Here is an 18,769-nt window from a genome sequence, read left to right as displayed (position 1 = left end):
ATTATTTCACTAGCAAGCAGAGTTTGAACACGGTAATGTGGATTTTAACCTCGATGTAATAAGATGAGAAAATTAATGAGGCTGTTCTAGGATCCAGAGGTAGACATGGCTCCATTGGAGCCCAGTTGTGCTCTAATTGTGCTGGAAAGATTCACAAAATAGTTACAGCCAGTTCTGGTGTTCTTCTCTTTTCACATATTCCCTCTAATATTTTCATTATTAGAATGTAGCCTTGTTTGTGGACTAGCAAGAGAATGAGAAGGAAAGACGTAACATCTTCGAGATAATTTGAATGTTTGGCTGGTAGAATTCACTAGGATATAAGTCCAATTCTGAGTAAGAATAAACTCTTCCTAAATTTTAAGCAGAATTTGTTAAAAGAGAGGTATTAGGAATAAAATGCTTACAAAGCCTATTCTAAAATATAAGTAAATTTGCTTGGGAAAATTCCATATTTTCCAAATGGTTTTATAGCTGATGCTCCATGCCTCATAAATTCCATTTGCCATTATGTTATTTATCCCATTTTCATCCTCAGCACCATATTTAGACAATGGTAAGAGCTGAAACCTAAAATAACCTCAACAAGTCGTCACAATGCAGACCAATATCCTAGAGCCCTGACCTTTATTTCATGGAGGCTTTGTAGAGGCTGTAAAATAAGAAGAGGTACTATGGTAGAGTCCATGCTGAATTCAGGGAGAGAGGATTTAAGTTTGAGTCTTTCTATCAGCCTTACCAATTGTAAACCCCTGGTCAACTGAAAATGGTGTTTCTGAGTCAAAGTTTCCCTCACTCGATAGAAAATTCAATACACAATTAATCTATTCATTTCCTGAGGTTACTGTTAATATCACATGGAATGAACATGACTTTGTCAAGTTTGGGAAGATAGAAAGGTGGTACCAATGCTCACTAAGTCCCAAACCAATTGAAGTTTTTCAAATAGGCTTCACTATCAAGAAAACCTAAAGAGAAAATCCAAAAATTCACCAAGATGGAAAATTGTTATGTACACGTCTAAAAATTTTCTGTAGGCTTCCCTTGATAAAGTTACTTTTTAATTCAATTTATAAAAATACGAGTTAGGAGTTCCCATTGTGGCTCAGTGGTTGACGAATCCGACTAGGAACCATGAAGTTGTGGGTTCAATCCCTGGCCTTGCTCAGTGGGTTGGGGATACGGTGTTGCTGTGGGCTGTGGTGTGGGGTGCAGATGCAGCTCTGATTCGACCCCTGGCCTGGGAACCTCCATATGCCGTGGGAGCGGCCCCAGAAATGGCAAAAAGACAAAAAAAAAATACAAGTTTGAAAGAACAGCCCATCCCCTCTGCCTGATTTCTATGTCTCCACTATCTGACATTTTTTCTCTTTGTTTATTCCCCTCCCCACCACCCACCATCTCTATCCTATTCAGTAACATATAACACTGCTGCATTTCCAATGCCTAGGAAAATTCCTTGCCATTAGTAGAATCTTAATAAACATTTGTTGAATGAATAAATAAGTGAATAAAATGATAAGATATACATGCCAGATTAAGGTAAATATCACTTGTAAAGTACTGAAAGTAGGTTTTTCTTTATGGCAACTAATCTATAATTTCATAATTATGGAATATCTTTCCATTTCTTTACATCTTCTTTGATTTCGTTGATTAAAGTTTTATAGTTCTAGGCATATAGGTCCTTTACCTCCTTGGTCAGGTGTATTCCGAGGTATTTGATTTTGTGAGGTGCAATTTTAAAAGGTATTATAACTATACAACTTTAATCAACGAAATCAAAGAAGATGTAAGAAATGGAAAGATATTCCATGTTCCTGGATTGGGAAAATCAATATTGTAAAAATGGCCATACTACCCAAAGCAATCTACAGATTCAATGCAATCCCTATCAAATTACCCAGGACATTTTTCACAGAACTAGAACAAACAATCCAAACTTTTATATGGAACCACAAAAGACCCAGAATCACCAAAGCAATCCTGAGAAACAAAAACCAAGCAGGAGGCATCACTCTCCCAGACTTCAAGAAATACTACAAAGCCACAGTCATCAAAACAGTGTGGTACTGGTATCAAAACAGACAGACAGACCAATGGAACAGAATAGAGAACCCGGAAATAAACCCTGACACCTATGCTCAATTAATCTTTGACAAGGGAGGCAAGAACATCAAATGGGAAAAAGAAAGTCTATTCAGCAAGCATTTCTGGGAAACCTGGACAGCTGCATGCAAAGCAATGAAACTAGAACACACCCTCACACCATGCACAAAAATAAACTCAAAATGGCTGAAAGACTTAAATATACGACAGGACACCATCAAACTCCTAGAAGAAAACATAGGCAAAACACTCTCTGACATCAACATCATGAATATTTCCTCAGGTCAGTCTCCCAAAGCAATAGAAATTAGAGCAAAAATAAACCCATGGGACCTCATCAAACTGAAAAGCTTTTGCACAGCACAGGAAACCCAAAAGAAAACAAAAAGACAACTTACAGAATGGGAGAAAATAGTTTCAAATGATGCAACCCACAAGGGCTTAATCTCTAGAATATAGAAACAACTTATACAACTCAACAGCAAAAAAGCCAATCAATCAATGGAAAAATGGGCAAAAGACCTGAATAGACATTTCTCCAAAGAAGATATACAGATGGCCAGCAAACACATGAAAAAATGCTCAACATCGCTGATTATAAGAGAAATGCAAATCAAAACTACCATGAGATACCACCTCACACCAGTCAGAATGGCCATCATTAATAAGTCCACAAATAACAAGTGCTGGAAGGGGTGTGGAGAAAAGGGAACCCTCCTGCACTGTTGGTGGGAATGTAAACTGGTACAGCCACTATGGAGAACAGTTTGGAGATACCTTAGAAATCTATACATAGAACTTCTATATGACCCCGCAATCCCACTCTTGGGCATCTATCCAGACAAAACTCTACTCAAAAGAGACACATGCACATTGCAGCACTATTCACAATAGCCAAGACATGGAAACAACCCAAATGTCCATCGACAGACGATTGGATTCGGAAGAGGTGGTATATATACACAATGGAATACTACTCAGCCGTAAAAAAGAATGACATCATGCCATTTGCAGCAACATGGATGGAGCTAGAGAATCTCATCCTGAGCAAAATGAGCCAGAAAGACAAAGGCAAATACCATATGATATCACTTATAACTGGAATCTAATATCTAGCACAAATGAACATCTCCTCAGAAAAGAAAATCATGGACTTGGAGAAGAGACTTGTGGCTGCCTGATGGGAGGGGAAGGGAGTGGGAGGGATTGGGATCTTGGGCTTATCAGACACAACTTAGAATAGATTTACAAGGAGATCCTGCTGAATAGCACTGAGAACATTGTCTAGATACTCATGTTGCAACAGAAGAAAGGGTGGGGGAAAAATGTAATTGTAATGTATACATGTAAGGATAACCTGACCCCCTTGCTGTACAGTGGGAAAATAAAAAAAAAAATTATGTTATGACAGTATAGATAATTTAAGAGAAGTGATTTTATGATATTTCATTCAACAACCAACTATAAGAATTACAATTTATTTAGTGCAGTACTACATGCTATATACGTATACGCTGTCGAGAACCTCACAACCTAGTAGTGTGAATTCTTTCTTCACTTCACAGATGTATGTCACTTAAGAAAAAGTCACATGGCTAGTAGATAATGGGCGCCAGAATTTGAAACCAAAGTTTGATGGTCCAAAGTATACATTCCACAGAGGTAGTTCCTCCCAAAAAGGATTAATGAAATGTAAAAATTAAATGTGATTTAATGTTTGTCTGATAACGTCTTTACTGTATCTTTGCTCCTGATAAACACCTCAGGAAGGATATTCAGTGCTCATTTGACAATCTCTTGGTTTTGAGGACATCATTACACTATATATTTTGGCATTTGCTGCTGCTCTGAGAAGTCTACTTTTTTTTTTTTTGGTCTTTTTGTCTTTTTAGGGCCACACTCACAGTCATATGGAGGTTCCCAGGATAAGAGTCCAATCGGAGCTGCAGACACTGGTCTACACCACAGCCATAGCAACACGGGATCTGAGCTGTGTCTGCGACCTACACCACAGCCCGTGACAATGGATCCTTAACCCACTGAGCGAGGCCAGGGATCGAACCCATGTCCTCATGTATGCTAGTCAGGTTTGTTAACCACTGAGCCACGACAAGAACTCCTGAGAAGTCTATTTTTAATCTAAGCATTATTTTAAATAAAATCCCCAAGTGATTCTGATGTAAGTGGTCTATGGACCACACTAGGAAAAAATGACTCTAGAGGTAAAAAAGAGACTCAGAGTTTCTATAGAATCTTCCCAACAGTTTCGGGCTCTTATTCTCTGGGGCAATGCTGATTCTACCCATAAGGATGCAGAGCGAAGAAAATCTGGGGAGGACAAACAACTGGTCAGTTAGCATCATGAGCAGATCTGGAGGCCCAATCTTTTAGCTTGTTCTAGAGATGAGCTTTAATGCTTACTTGCGCATCTGAACTATGTGGAGATCAACTAAATGTGGACTTTAGTACTCTGTAGGTCTAGGGTAGAACCAGAGATTCTACATTTCTAATGATCTCCTGGGTAACACTGACACAGCTGGTCCTCAATCCATCCTTTGAATAGGAAGCTGTAAAAGCAGCTGGTTGTCTCCCTTGAAATATGCTTAAGGATATTTAAGGACACAATACTCCTCGTCACACAAGCTCTGATTTGCTCCAAGATAAATCATTATATTTCTTAATCAGATATGCATTAAAATAATCCTCTTTATTCCCATTCTAGAGTATTTTCCAGAATATGAACCAAATGAGGAATATCCTAATCAGCCTTTCAGTTATCATTACATTTAAGAGCCCAGGCTTGGGGTCAAAGACACCTAAGCTATAGTTTCAGAAACATCACTTATAAAATGTGTGACCTTGGACAAGAAGCTCAGGGTTTCTACATCTCTTTTCCCCATCATGAAAATAATAACAGTGACCCCCTCAGGATGCTGCTGTGAAGGTGCAGACCTAGGGACGTGCAGAGCACAGGGTAAGCAGTAAGTGTTGCATCAACGTCAGCTACGTGAACTCTTAGCATCTTGTCCTGCTGTGTTACCCTCATTCCCATATTCTTAGATTTATGAAAGGAGTCTATGCCCTTCAGGATTTTATGGGCTCTAATCCTCCCTCTTTGAACTCCCTTAAAGGGTTATTACGAGGATTAAATGAATTAATATGCATGAAATACACGAGCTGTGCCTATCACATAATTAGTACCTAAGATGGCTTAGCTTTATTTTTAGCACCTACTACAATGGTAATTAAGTCACTTTTGAGGAATTTTTAAATTGCCTCTTCCCCCACTAGACTGCAAATCTTAGGAGAGTAGGGACTACACCAGTTTTAGTCACCTCTGTATCCTAAACCTTAACACGAGGCCTGGCTGTATAGTGGCCAGGTGTTTACTGGCTCAATAAATACAGCAGAAACACATGAATGAATGGATGAGCAAATAAATGACTGAGAAAACATTCTTGCTTCCTGAGGAGATCCATAGGGGAAAAAAGGTGTGAGAAACACTCTTAGGGTTTTAGAGGCAGTGGGAATGGAAAGGTAATCACACTGGGGAACTGGTCTGGGGGAGGGTTAGATGATGTGTCTTCCTAACTCTTCGGATGATGAGGAATTTATAAATACCAGCCAGCGTGAAGAGGTGAGTTGAAGAAAAGGAGTCTGGCAGGGGACTGCCAGCAGATAATGCTCTTGGAAAAAATATGAGCTAACTGAGTTTTCCAACGAAATGTGTTGGGAGATGCTTTGAGGAGAATAAAATATGAGAAGTGAGAAACCTTTGAATTTCCTGCATCTGGGGCTAACGAGAAACCCAGGGCAGCCAGCAAGATGTTTTTCCTGAGTTTGGATCCTTAGGGAGGAGGAAAAAAATTGGAATTTGTCAGCTCTCCAAGGGGCTTTTGGAATCATCTGGAGAGAGGAGAGGGTTAAGGTCAGAGGTCATGTCAATCCCCTCCTCCAAGACCCCACAGCAAACGTGTTATGCCTGGACAGATGGCAGTGAAAGGGTTCTGAGGAAGGAGAAAGGAAAATACAGAAGCATGCCTTGAGATGAGCTGATCATAGGGAACTGCTTTATCCATATTACGTTTGGTTTTATTACAGTTATTCTTCGGTGAAGATACTTTGTCTCTGCAATTTACAATATGGATATAAATCTCCCCTTGAGATGGAATTACCCATCAAAGCATTTCTAGACTCCTTCAGACCCATCCCATAAATACAGTCATTTTCTCGGTAGATGGGGGAGGCATTTCCTCTAACCTCATGCACTCATCAAGAGCACCGAATGAAAACTGATAGCAGTCTGAACTTTGATTACAGAGGGAAAGAAATAATGATATGATTGTCTAGGTCTATGTGGTCTTAAAAGGGTTTTCCCATATCATTTATGAAAGCAATCCTCTCCAAAACTCTGGGAAGGGATTAATGATCTCCATTTTACAAATGAAGAAACTGAGGCCCAGAGAAAGCTAATGATTTGTCTAAGACCATGAATATCCCTAAGTGGAATATGGATCTATTTCCTCTCATTCTAAGTTCAGTTCTTTCAGACAATGCAGGCAGAAAACAGTGCTCTGCCAGAGCAATAGGCTTGGATGGTCTTGTATCTTGGATATCTTGGCAAAAGTGCCAAGGGTCTCAATAGTTACAGATATCTTTTCTTTAAAAATTATTAATATTATTTTTTTAAATTTATTTTTTCCCACTGTACAGCAAGGGGATCAAGTTATCCTTACATATATACATTTTTTTTCCCTCACCCTTTGTTCTGTTGCAACATGAGTATGTAGACATAGTTCTCAATGCTACTCAGCAGGGTCTCCTTGTAAATCTATTCTAAGTTGTGTCTGATAACCCCAAGCTCCCAATCCCTCCCACTCCCTCCCTCTCCCTCCCTCTTCCATCAGGCAGCCACAAGTCTCTTCTCCAAGTCCATGATTTTCTTTTCTGTGGAGATGTTCATTTGTGCTGGATATTAGATTCCAGTTATAAGTGATAACATATGGTATTTGTCTTTGTCTTTCTGACTCATTTCACTCAGTATGAGAGTCTTTAGTTCCATCCATGTTGCTGCAAATGGCTTTATGTCATTCTTTTTGTGTATATATACCAGATCTTACGAATCCAATCATCTGTCGATGGACATTTGGGTTGTTTCCATGTCCTGGATATTGTGAATAGTGCTGCAATGAACATGCAGGTGCATGTGTCTCTTTTAAGTAGAGTTTTGTCCAGATACATGCCCAAGAGTGGGATTGTGGGGCCATATAGAAGTTCTATGTATAGATTTCTAAGTTATCTCCAAACTGTTCTCCATAGTGGCTGTACCAGTTTACATTCCCACCAACAGTGCAGGAGGGTTTATTCTTATTTTTAATTGAAGTATAGTCATTTACAATGTTGGGTTCATTTTGGGTGCACAGCCAACTGATTCATACACACACACACACACACACACACACACATATATATATATGTATATATACACACACATATATATATATACACATATATATACATTATATATTCTTTTCCCTTATTGATCATTATAAAATATTGAGTATAATTCCGTATGCTATACAGTAGGTACTTGTTGGTTATCCATTTTATATAGAGTAGTGTGTTTATGTAATCCCAAACTTCTAATTTATCCTTTTAACAGTTCATCAGATGATCAAGGATGCGGGTTCAGGTAAGGTGGAGGCCCTCTCTTGGAAAGCCATGCATCTACCCAAGCTCAGGCGCATGCATGATAAGCACTACTGCAAACTACTATTGTCTTTAATGTCTACCACTATTTTAAAAATCCATTTCTGGTATGTGCCAGATCCATAAACTGGCCTTTCTCCATCGGCAATGATTCCTCAGCTCACTGTGCTGGAAGTACACTGAGCCCTGCTCTTATCCTTCTGTATGGAATTCACCATGAGGCCTGGAGAAATACAACTCACCTTTTGGGATCTCAGTTTCATGACTTAACAAAATTAAGTTTTAATGTTTCACCGTCACCAGGAAATGGTCCGATGGTGTGAGGAAGTTATCTTTTCCTGCTGGCATGCTGACTCATACCGTAGGTGCATCTAAACTTCATAAGCCATGCCCTATCTACTCTACCCATCTTGAAGGCTTCTTGTGGCTCTTTTGATATATGGGTCCACGTTCCCTGAACTACTGAGGAAACCCTAAGAGCTCAAAACAACCTGGTTAAAAATATTGAGTAAGGAGTCAAGCCTGTGGACCTCCAGACACTGCTACACTGCCATTATTTCCAAAACAGTCTCCAAGAGAGAGTGTGCTTTAAACATATTTTTGTTTTCTCATTAAAGTTTATAATACTGTAGAAAAACATCAGATATTTTTAGTCAGGACACATGAGTGTGAATTTAGGTCCTATCCATTATTAGTTGCAAGAAGGTAGGCAAATAAGGATTCTAAACTTCCATTGATTCATCTCTTAAAAGGTTATATTTTAGTATCACCTCATTTGTTGATTGCTGGAATCTAACAAGGCCCTGTAGGGAAAGTGAACCTGGTAAAGTGTTAAAGAGAAGTAAAGGACAGACTAGTAAAAAAAAAAAAAAAAAAAGAATAAAGGAGTTGCCATCGTGGTGCAGTGGAAACGAATCTGACTAGGAACCATGAGGTTGTGAGTTCGATCCCTGGCCTCGCTCAGTGGGTTAAGGATCTGGTGTTGCCTTGAGCTGTGGTGTAGGTCACAGACATGGCTTGGATCTGGCATTACTGTGGCTGTGGCGTAGGCTGGCAGCTGCAGCTCTGATTAGACCCCTAGCCTGGGAACCTCCATATGCCGTGGGTGCGGCCCTCAAAAAACAAATGACGAAAAAAAAAAAAGAAAGAAAGAAAGAAAAAGAATTAAAGAAGCCTTACTTGTCTTTATTAGACAAGTTGTACAGAATATGTGGGGAAAACCACTCAAAAATCCTGGAGCAAAGCATGCAGCAGAGTATCTGAAAGTAGAAAAGTAAAAATGTGCAGGGAAGACTCAGTCAGAGCTGGTGCCAATTACTCAGTTTCTTGCAAGATTTTAATGAAGAGATGTTTGGCATTGTCTGGAGAGAATTCTGGTTCTCACCACTTGGCGGGGTCGGGGTGGGGGGTAGTTTGCTGCTGACATCTAGTGGGTAGAAGCCAGGGATGCTGCGTTTAGCATCATCCTGCAATGTATAAAACAGCCCCCACATCAATGAATTTTCTAGACCAAAATGTTCATAGTGTCCAAGCTAAGAAATCCTGGCTTCCTAGAAGTTGGATGAATTTAGAAACTAATATATCATACTTATTCAAGTGCTCTAGCACCTAGTGCTATACTTGACATGAAGTGGACACTATATATATTGAATTCAAATATATTTATGAATATATTTGCAGAATAAATGAATGACTGAATGAACACACAGAGAAAACCTGATAATGCCAATTAGATCTAATTCATATTGCCAGTGAAAATCTTATGTCCTCTAGGCACACTCTCTGTTTACTCTTCTATTTTCTTTACTTTTATATCCTGTTGAAGCTTCTTCCCTTTCAGTCCGTCCAGCACAGGCAAGCATGAGAATAGCCTATCAAATCCAAGGATGCCTGAGAGTAATAAATAATGCTTAGAAGACACCTGCAAGACCTCCCCTAGTTCCCCCCTTCAGACCATTCCATTTCAGCTAGACAGTAATCACATCAGTAAATAAATGGATTCACTTTCGTTACTTCACTGAGCATGAACAGACAGAACCAAAAGCACATATTTCCTGCAAATGTCTTACTAGAACAGTTCAATTATGCTTTTAAAAAGACACATCCTGGGCCATGAAAGAGAAACTAGGTTTAGATGAGAAAACGGAAAATGAAGGCAGTTAGTTCTGAGAGTGCAGATATTATGTCTATCTGTTCATCATGGTATCTCCCACGTCCAGCATGGTATCTGGCACATGGCAGGCATCCTTAAATAGTGCATGAATGAAAGAATAGCCTGGTGACATTAACACTCCAATCTTTCCCTCAAATCTGCTCCCAATTAAAAAAAAAGATTTTTGGTGTCAACCATTCATTCTTACAGGAAGGCAATTGGGATGCCAAATTATATCCATCTTCCTTCCTTAAGGAGATCCAAAGCTAGATAGGTTAATCATTCAGAGATGGATGTCAATATGGTGATTTAAAAAGTCCATGTAGGAGTTCCTGCTGTGGTGCAATGGGTTCAATGGTGCCTTGGGAGTGCTGGGACTCAGGTTCAATCCCTGGCCCAGCACAGTGGGTTAAGGATCCAGTGATGCCACAGCTGCGGCTTAGGTTGAGACTGTGGCTCGGATCTGATCCCTGGCCTGAGAACTCCATATGCTGTGGGATGACCAAAAAAGAAAGATATAAAAAGTCCTTGCAGTAATAATCTATATTGGGCACAAATGTTCTTAAAGCCATACTGTACCAGAAATAAAACAAGCCTAAAATATTTGTCATATCATTGCCAGAAAGCCTAGAGGGAGACAATGCATGGTAATTTGGGAGGATTTAAAGATTCTTGTAAGCATGGATAAAGAAGTCACATGGGGATCATCAATAAGCCCAACATGCCAGTCCCTAAAGGATCCCAAATGACATGATTACCCAATTATATTGGCCAATCCAAAGCTCCACAGTGAACTAATGCCTTGTGTTGGGAATAAGTTTTCCAGAAAGTATAGTGGAATGCATCTGAATGTGCCCAGGAACCATTTTCCATTAGGACTTTTGGCTAAAATCTGTGTTTAAAGATGATCACTGTAAAATATATTAATTATGCAGATCCATTAGTCTGCAGAGAGACTGAGGTGTTTCCATTTTCGACTCACCCTTAATCTTTAAACATTTCAAGACACATCACTGACCTAAAGCCTATTCTAGAGGATTGAAGCCTTCACGGGCTCCTTTTGGGCTTGACAACCTCCCTGATTTCATTTTCTTAGACAAAGATGGAATAGGACCACCAGCACTGTTTGCACACCAGCTTACAATGTTTGATAACGAATTCAAGCCTCGTCCAACACTCATTCTGTCTTAACACCAGATGCTGTCTCCATACTTAACAGATCATTTTTAAGCTCTTATGGATCAACGTGTTCAATTACACACATCCACAGCCAAAGAAAAGGCAGAAGGAAACACAGGTAAGATGAAATACAATCTGTACTGTGATTTATTTTGGATTTGGTCACCTCTAGGAAGAAAGCTCTATCTTAGAGAAGGAAACTGATGAATTACAAACTTTCTAAAATTGTCTCTAAGCTTAGTTTTAAAGGATATGCCTATATTGGATGAACATGGGGGCTGAATACAACATATTTCATTAAAGTAAAAGTGCCCATTTGATCACTATTAATATATTTAAAAATTCTCATAAATGCTGTTGGAAAAAGCAGATTGATTTAAATTTCTTTATCCCGACTGGCTCTAAAACCACCCAACTATTATTTTTTTCAAGAGCAAGAAAAAGAGGTAATAGAGAATCAATAAGTTACCAACCTCTGACAAAAAAAAGATGAAACCTAACTTACTGAATGTTGCATTTTGAACTCTTGGCTACACCAGAGGGAACTCAAAAGCTATCGCTATTAGATGCAGCTGACCACACCAAGAAGTCAATCTTGTGTCAATAGTTCAAAACTTGACTTTTAATGCTCCCGATTTGTGATGGGTTGTTTTTATTTGTTGGTTCATTCGTGGTTTTAGATCCCTCTGGTTTGGGGTGAAATATGGCAAGAGTGCCCTCGGCTAGGTTCTATCCTCTAATAACATTTTCATCACTCAACATCCTTTCTCTCTCACTGAGGGAAGGAAACGCAGCATCTCACAGACTCACCCTGCAATGGGTGGGCCCTGCCTCTAGTCTGCAAACTGCCAGCGGAGAAGACATTTCAAACATTGATTCTATGTCAGTCACATTTTCCTCCTAAAAGATCTATTTGAATTTTATTGGCTTAAATGGCTTTCAAATGGGGAGTTCAGTGCTCAGGTGCAAAAGAATGCATCTGGGGATCCTGAATTTCAACTTTGTCACGCTTCTCAGCATCTTTATCGGCAGCTGTTTTTATTTTTTAATTACCCAGGTGGTATAGACACTTTGCAATATTCTACCTTAAGCACCACCTCAGCCCTTTCCAGATGGCTAAAGGGTGTAAGAAAATCATACTAGGAGTGAGTAAAAAAAAAAAGAGTAAGAATTCTACAAATTCTCCATAAATACATCAATTCAGTAGCAGTTGCTTTTTATATTTTGCATCAGTGACAAGCCAGATACCTTGAAGTATGGATATTTGTGTTATTGTCACATTTTTATTTTGACTGTAGGCTCAAAAGACTAAAACTCAAAGGGATGGATTTCTTTTGCTCAATTAAAAAAGCTATTTTAACTTTGCCACCTTTGCATAGAGTTCTTGCTAGGCTGCCTCCTTTTCCTCTTATCCACATTTTTTGAGCTGCCCAAGTTGTGTGGAAATATAATACCTGTTCTCTAGTTTCAAATGCATAATTAGCTTGGAGTCGCAAAAACACAGTCTGCGAAGAAGGATCCTATGCAGCTTCAGGAGGGGAAAAGCACTCATGAAATATGGTGTGTTATTGGAAGCCCCTGTAGATCACTGCAGCCTTGGAGTTGTTTGTAGATTGTACTGATGATGTGAGATCCCGGCTGAGGGGAGAGGTGAAGAGCTTGACTCTGGAATGAGCTAGCCTGGCTCTGAGCTTCATCATCATCACTGTGTTGCCTCAAACAAATCACACACTTGCCCTCTGTCTCTGTTTTCTTATCTGTGAAACAGGGAGGTCATGTTATCTGTCTTCTGGGGTGTTTGTGAAGATGGAAGGAAATGAACCACGTAAAATGCTTAGCATAGTGCCAGGCATACAGTAGATACTCACTAAATGCATTCTTCATCTTGCTAAAAAGATTAAACAGTCTCATGGTGAAATAAAAATTTTCTTTGTTACTCTCCCCAACATGGCACAGGTTTTTATTTCTTGGAAAAGGTTACAACGGTTTTTTTGGCTATGGCACTCCGGACTTTTCCAAAGTGATGCTTTTAAGACCAGGCACACTAATCCTAAGTCACACAAAAGGTCTTGACCTCTTCAAGATACAGGTGCCCCATCACCCTTAGGACATCTGTGCATGCAAGCATGCTTGGAGCCCTAACAGTTTTGCAAACTGGCAACCTGGAGGAAAAGACAGATGTTTCACCAGCAGGGGTCCACTCCCCTCTCACATTTTCATTAATTTATATTACTAAACAGCTTGAGAGGATGATAAACTCCATTTAGAACTAAAAACTTTGTATATATCCTGTTACAACAGCCAGGTAAAGAGAAAGGAGACAAAAATATTAAGGATGTTGGGGGAGTGAGTGTGGGTGAGACAGAGATGAATGATCAGAGCTGTTGAGTTTACTTGGCAGTAAATGCCAACGGCCCAAGGATAAAAGTTTTGTTTCTTTTTTCAAGAAACCATCAGCTAGGGATCACTTGGTTCCAGTGAGGGTTTATGGCATCGAAGGCCGCTATTAGGTACATGCTTATTGGGACCAATAAGAGGCAACGTGAGTTCAGATGGGTTTGTAGGATTGTTGAAATGGAAATTTTTGAGGCTAAACTAGATTAACCAGGATTCAAAATTCTGTTTCTCTGAATAAGAAGTTTCATTCCATCTTGCAAAGGGTGCGAGGGGCAGAATTCCCCAAAGAAACAGACATGAGGACCACATCCCTAGATTCCTAGACACCGTATTCCCATGAGATGCCCCAGACCACTTCAGGATCTGAATCATTGCTTTTCTGAAAAAGATTCTATGCCTAAGAGGTCTAGGCATACATGACCTTCCCAACTTTACTTTCAAAATCTCCAAAAAATATATAGCCAGACCTCCTCTTGCTTCTTAGTCAACAGTGCCTTTAACTTTCATTATAAAAATATCCTCTTTTTCATCATGAAAAAGACTGTACAGATTTGTTGATGGTGTAACAAAAAGAGGAGATGAAAGCCTCAGTTTGTTTCTATTAGAGAAATTACTTAATCACTTTATCATTTCTGACTAGGATAATTTATATTAATAAACTTTCTCTCAGACTCTTGAATTAACAATAAAGAATTCAGACCCTCTAACACTCTCCGGAAAAAAATAGAAACAAAGCAGTTAACCAGGTAATGCTTTTAAAAATCATTATTAGCAGTGATAAGCAGATCGTGGTTTTACACTAGTTGGAATTTAATAACAGCAACTTTTCTCTTGATCAGCTTCAGATATAGAAACACAACAGCCAGGGCTGGGCATCTGACAGATGGTGGCACAAATACACAGTGGAAAGAAAGAGAGAAGGGAAGCAACAGCCACTTGTGATTATATCTTTTCATGGAATGCTGGAGATTTACTTTAATGATCTGAATACTTTCCCTAGATTCAGTTCTTTTAAAGACACATGAACCTGATCTTAGAGGAAACTCATCTTATCCATTCTACCTTGGTTTACAGACCTCATGAAATTAGCACACCCCTTTTGGCACAGTATACAATATTTAGTACCTATTTCTAGAGTTTAAGAAATTCTTGGTCTGATGCCGAGGAAGAAACTTTAATTAAAATGGTATGCAGGTTATGGCACAATGAATATACTTAAGATATTAAACACTCCTGGTGGGAGGCAGAATGACATTACATTTTTATGAAGCCAAATATAAGTTCGCTTAAATAGTTTCCTTACTCTGTTCAAAGAAACCTGGCACATCCTTCAACAACTACGGTAAGTGACACACTATCACACAGCACAGCTCTTTGGCTGAAACATATGAATACAAGCAAGGAAAGTGAAAAAAAAAAAAGACGTTATCACCAAATATCTCAAAAAATGGTATTTGGAAAGATAAGTGACTGTACAGCCTAAATGTGTCTATGAACACACACACACACACACACACACACACACACACACACACACAGAGCCAGCTGTAAATCAAGAGAGATATAAACTTACCGGAGCAAATATCACCATACACATTTACAAAAGAATTGATAATCCAACTTCCCTCTCCTGAAAGAAAACAGAGGCTGTCTCATACTAAAAACCAAGCGTCTCTGTCCACAGCACCAGCCACTGGTCCCTCTTTTTATGAAGCAAAGGAGGAGAACAAGAAAATCAATGAGGAGGGTAAGTGAGATGTTATACCAATCAGGTAGCAGCTTCTGCCTTATTTGCAGAGAGATGGCAAGACGGTCATATTATTAGACAGTGACAACCCACAGCCGAAGTACAGCAACCTGATACTTCCCTCTGGTGAGAGGCTGACTGCTTTGCGGGAGGTGGTTACCATCCCACACTTGGCTCTTTGCTCCCAACTGCAAGTGCCGGACCGCTGGCTTTGCGCAAAGCTGGCTGCACCACCCAGGGAGAACCATTTCCCCCTTGACTCCACAAGCCCCCTCCTCTCTCAACCCTGTGCTTAAAAACAAAATGGGAAAGAAAAAGGAGCTGCGATCTTATGTGTTCAGGGTGAGGGTGGGAAGTGGTGGATTTATAAAATCCTTGTGAATAGATTTGCATAGATTAAGGACACGTATATGTTTGTTTAAAAAATGGCCCTCATTTTTATGGAAATGCCTGGATGTTATGCCTGATTCCCACTTGGGAAAGCCACACACCATCCATAAATAATCATTAAGGTGGTGGTGCCGGGAGATGGGCTTTTCAAGCTCTGGCAACTGGGGAAGGGAAGAATGAGGACTTGGTAGCTTATTTGTCCCAGGAGTGTGACTTCAAGTCTCCCCGGCCAAATCTGAAAATCAAAAAGATGACAGAGGTTTCCATAAGACCTGGGTCTGCTTTATCTACAAACAGGCCTTTGCAGGAGGGAGATGAGTGGACGAGTTCCAAGGGCTGAAAACATCCTGAGGCAACATGTTTTGTGGGATTGGGACGGGATTCATGGAGAGGCTGCCCATGGGTTAGAGGCTCTCCCCACACTGGCTTCCTGAAGGCCCCTTCCCTCAGAGGGCAACACCACAGCAAAGGAGGAAGAAATCCACAAGCTTCTTCCCCTCTCTGCTCCTCATTTCAGGATTCCACTCAGTACAGGAAGCGCGTGAGGTTGGCCCTGGCGTCTCTGCTTTATCTTTCATGTGGTTGGTGATGGCCTGACTGATACTCCCCTGGGCTGGCCAGGCTTTATCTTGGTCATTATTAATTCAGAATCAGTCCTGATTCTTTCTCTGGGTCCCTCTCCCTTTCTCTCTCCTGCACACATACCAGCACTGGCACCACCACACCAAGCATCCGCGTCACCAGCTCCTTCCTCCTTTTCTTCCCTCTCTAAACACACAGCAACAACTCGAGGAGTCTAGGGGACCAAATAAACCAAGCCTGATGAGTTGTCAAGCAACCTGGGTTCCTGTTCCATCCTTCCACTGACTTGTCATGTGATGTGGGAAGTACCACAAAGTCTCCAAGCCTCAGTGTGTCCTCTGTGAAATGGGCATAATAACCCCTCACAGAGCTGTTGGTGGACTGGAGAGGAACACATTACAATTACCTAAGGCAGTGCTTTCAAAGCACATGTGATCAGGGCTCAGCATCCTCCAGCCCCCTTTCTCCTCTTCCTGCCATGTGCCTGCCCCTCACACAGAATGCTCCAGAATACTGATGGGAGCTTCCAACTGTATGTGGCCCCTTTGAAATTCTGATGGGAACCTCATCCTTCCACCTCCCTTCCCCTCTCTGCCACCTCTCACCTGCCAAGTGAAAAATCACTGCATTTCAAGGAGAGAAGTCACTCAGGTGAGTAAATTAAGCAAATGAACACAGTCGAAGCAGGAAACAAAAAAGGCTGAGAACCACCAGGCATTTCTGTTAGCATTCAGTAAACATTTGTGGGATAAATGAATGAAAGATGCACCCATAGCATTAAAGCTGGGTTCAAGAGGCCATGGGTCCAGCCACACACCTGTGGGGCAGAACCATACCTAAGCATCTCTTTAGAGGGCAAATGAGGCATTTTCATTCATTTTGAATGTTAAGAGCCCTGTTTTTACTGAAAGCAAAGAAGTTTTGTCTTCCAAGGCAATCATGTCTTGAATATCTGCTTGTGTCATGTACTATGCTAAGATTTTTGTTCTTTTTTGTACAAGTGTGTTATCCTATGTGGACCTCACAAAACTGCAAAGAGTTACAATCTTCATTCCAGTTAACCAAAGAGAGAACCAAGACCCAAAGAGTTAAGTAACTTATCCAAGGCACACAGTCAATAATTGGCACAGCCCAGATTTCAACTTAGCTGGATGCCAGGCATCAAGCTGTTAACCTCTCTGTTCTCGATGCCACATGGCAGCATTTACACTTTTATTTATTCAGCCAAAGGGTGTGCACAATCCATATATGGCTACATGAACTCTGAAATAACTCCACTGCTCTTCCCAATCCTCAGATTCATACCACAGAGACTGGGAACCCCAGGTGTAGACAGGGGTCTACCAGCCACCCAGACTTGGCTTCTTTCTGGGTGGACTTGACCATATTCAATCCCCTGGAAGATAGGCAATGTGAGGCTCAGTCTTGGGATTGTGAGTGGTTTGCTCAGTGACACTGAGCATGCCCCTTCATTTATCCATGTTTAGGTTTTTTTGTGTTTATCTTTTTTATTTTTAAATTTTTGGTCTTGCCACAGGCATGTGGAAATTCCAGGGCCAGCGATCAAACCTGTGCCACCACAGCGACATGAACCACAGTGGTGACAACGCTGGGTTCTTAACCCACTGCACCACCAGGGAACTCTAGGTTTTCTCATGTTTAAATTGAATAGTTTCCACTGAATGATTCCCAAAGAGCTTTTGGGGGCAACTTTGACTAGATAATGTTCTAGGTAGGACTGTTGGTTTGATTTTGCTCTCCTGTTGAGGTAAGCTGTTCCTGTCTCCTGTTTCATTTCAGATAAGGCATTAACCTTCTACTGTCCTCCTCCCCTCATCTCTCACCTGGACCACTGTGAGACCCCCAAGAGATCTCCTTGCCTTTCCTCTTATCTTGAGAAACCTGTTATCTAGATTGAGCTACTCAGAGTATAAATGAGATCGTAACTCTCATTCAAGAAAAATATTTCAATCATTGTCCAGTAGGCTTCAAGTAAAACTCCAACTTTTTTTTTTTCTTTCTTTCTTCTTTTTAGGGCCACACTTGTGGCATATGGAGGTTCGCAGGCCAGGGGTGGAGTCAGAGCTACAGCTGCTGGCCTACACCACAAGCACAGCAACGCAGAATCCAAGCCTCATCTGCAACGTACATCACAGCTCATGGCAATGACGGATCCTTGACCCAATGAGCAAGGCCAGGGATCGAACCCGCATCTTCACGGATACTAGTCAGGTTCATTAACCACTGAGCTACGAGAGGAACTCCTAAAACTCCAACCTTGACCATGATTTCAAAGTCTTCTCTGCCCTGGCTCCCATCTGCCCTTTTATTTTTATCTCATTCCCACTCTCTCCCTCCCTACTCCTCAGCCATATAGTCTTGTATACCTCGGCACTTGCTATTTCTTCTGCCTAGAACAGTCTTTCCACAGATCTTTGCCTACTCTGTTCCTTTGTCATTGGATCCTTAGCTCTACTGTCCACTCTTGAGAGTGTCCTTCCTCC

At 40.6% G+C, this 18,769-nt stretch overlaps 1 protein-coding gene across 2 annotated transcripts in view; it reads right to left on the bottom strand.

The window, feature by feature from the left end:
- SYNPR (synaptoporin) overlaps positions 1–18,769 on the bottom strand; it is a 323,687-nt gene that overhangs the window by 152,369 nt on the left and 152,549 nt on the right. Inside the window, exon 1 of one of the 2 annotated variants that reach the window (XM_047778471.1) lies at positions 15,120–15,418. The exons of the other annotated variant lie outside the window; for it this stretch is intronic. Within the exon in view, the coding sequence (XP_047634427.1) occupies positions 15,120–15,143 (24 nt within the window). The 5' untranslated portion in view covers positions 15,144–15,418. Of the gene's footprint in view, positions 1–15,119; positions 15,419–18,769 lie in introns of those variants that run through there. 2 annotated transcript variants of the gene reach the window in all.

Source organism: Phacochoerus africanus, chromosome 1 (assembly GCF_016906955.1).
Source record: "Phacochoerus africanus isolate WHEZ1 chromosome 1, ROS_Pafr_v1, whole genome shotgun sequence".
NCBI lineage: Eukaryota > Metazoa > Chordata > Mammalia > Artiodactyla > Suidae > Phacochoerus > Phacochoerus africanus.
The sequence above is the reverse complement of the archived record's forward strand: the minus strand, read 5'-3'. Positions and strand labels throughout refer to the sequence as shown.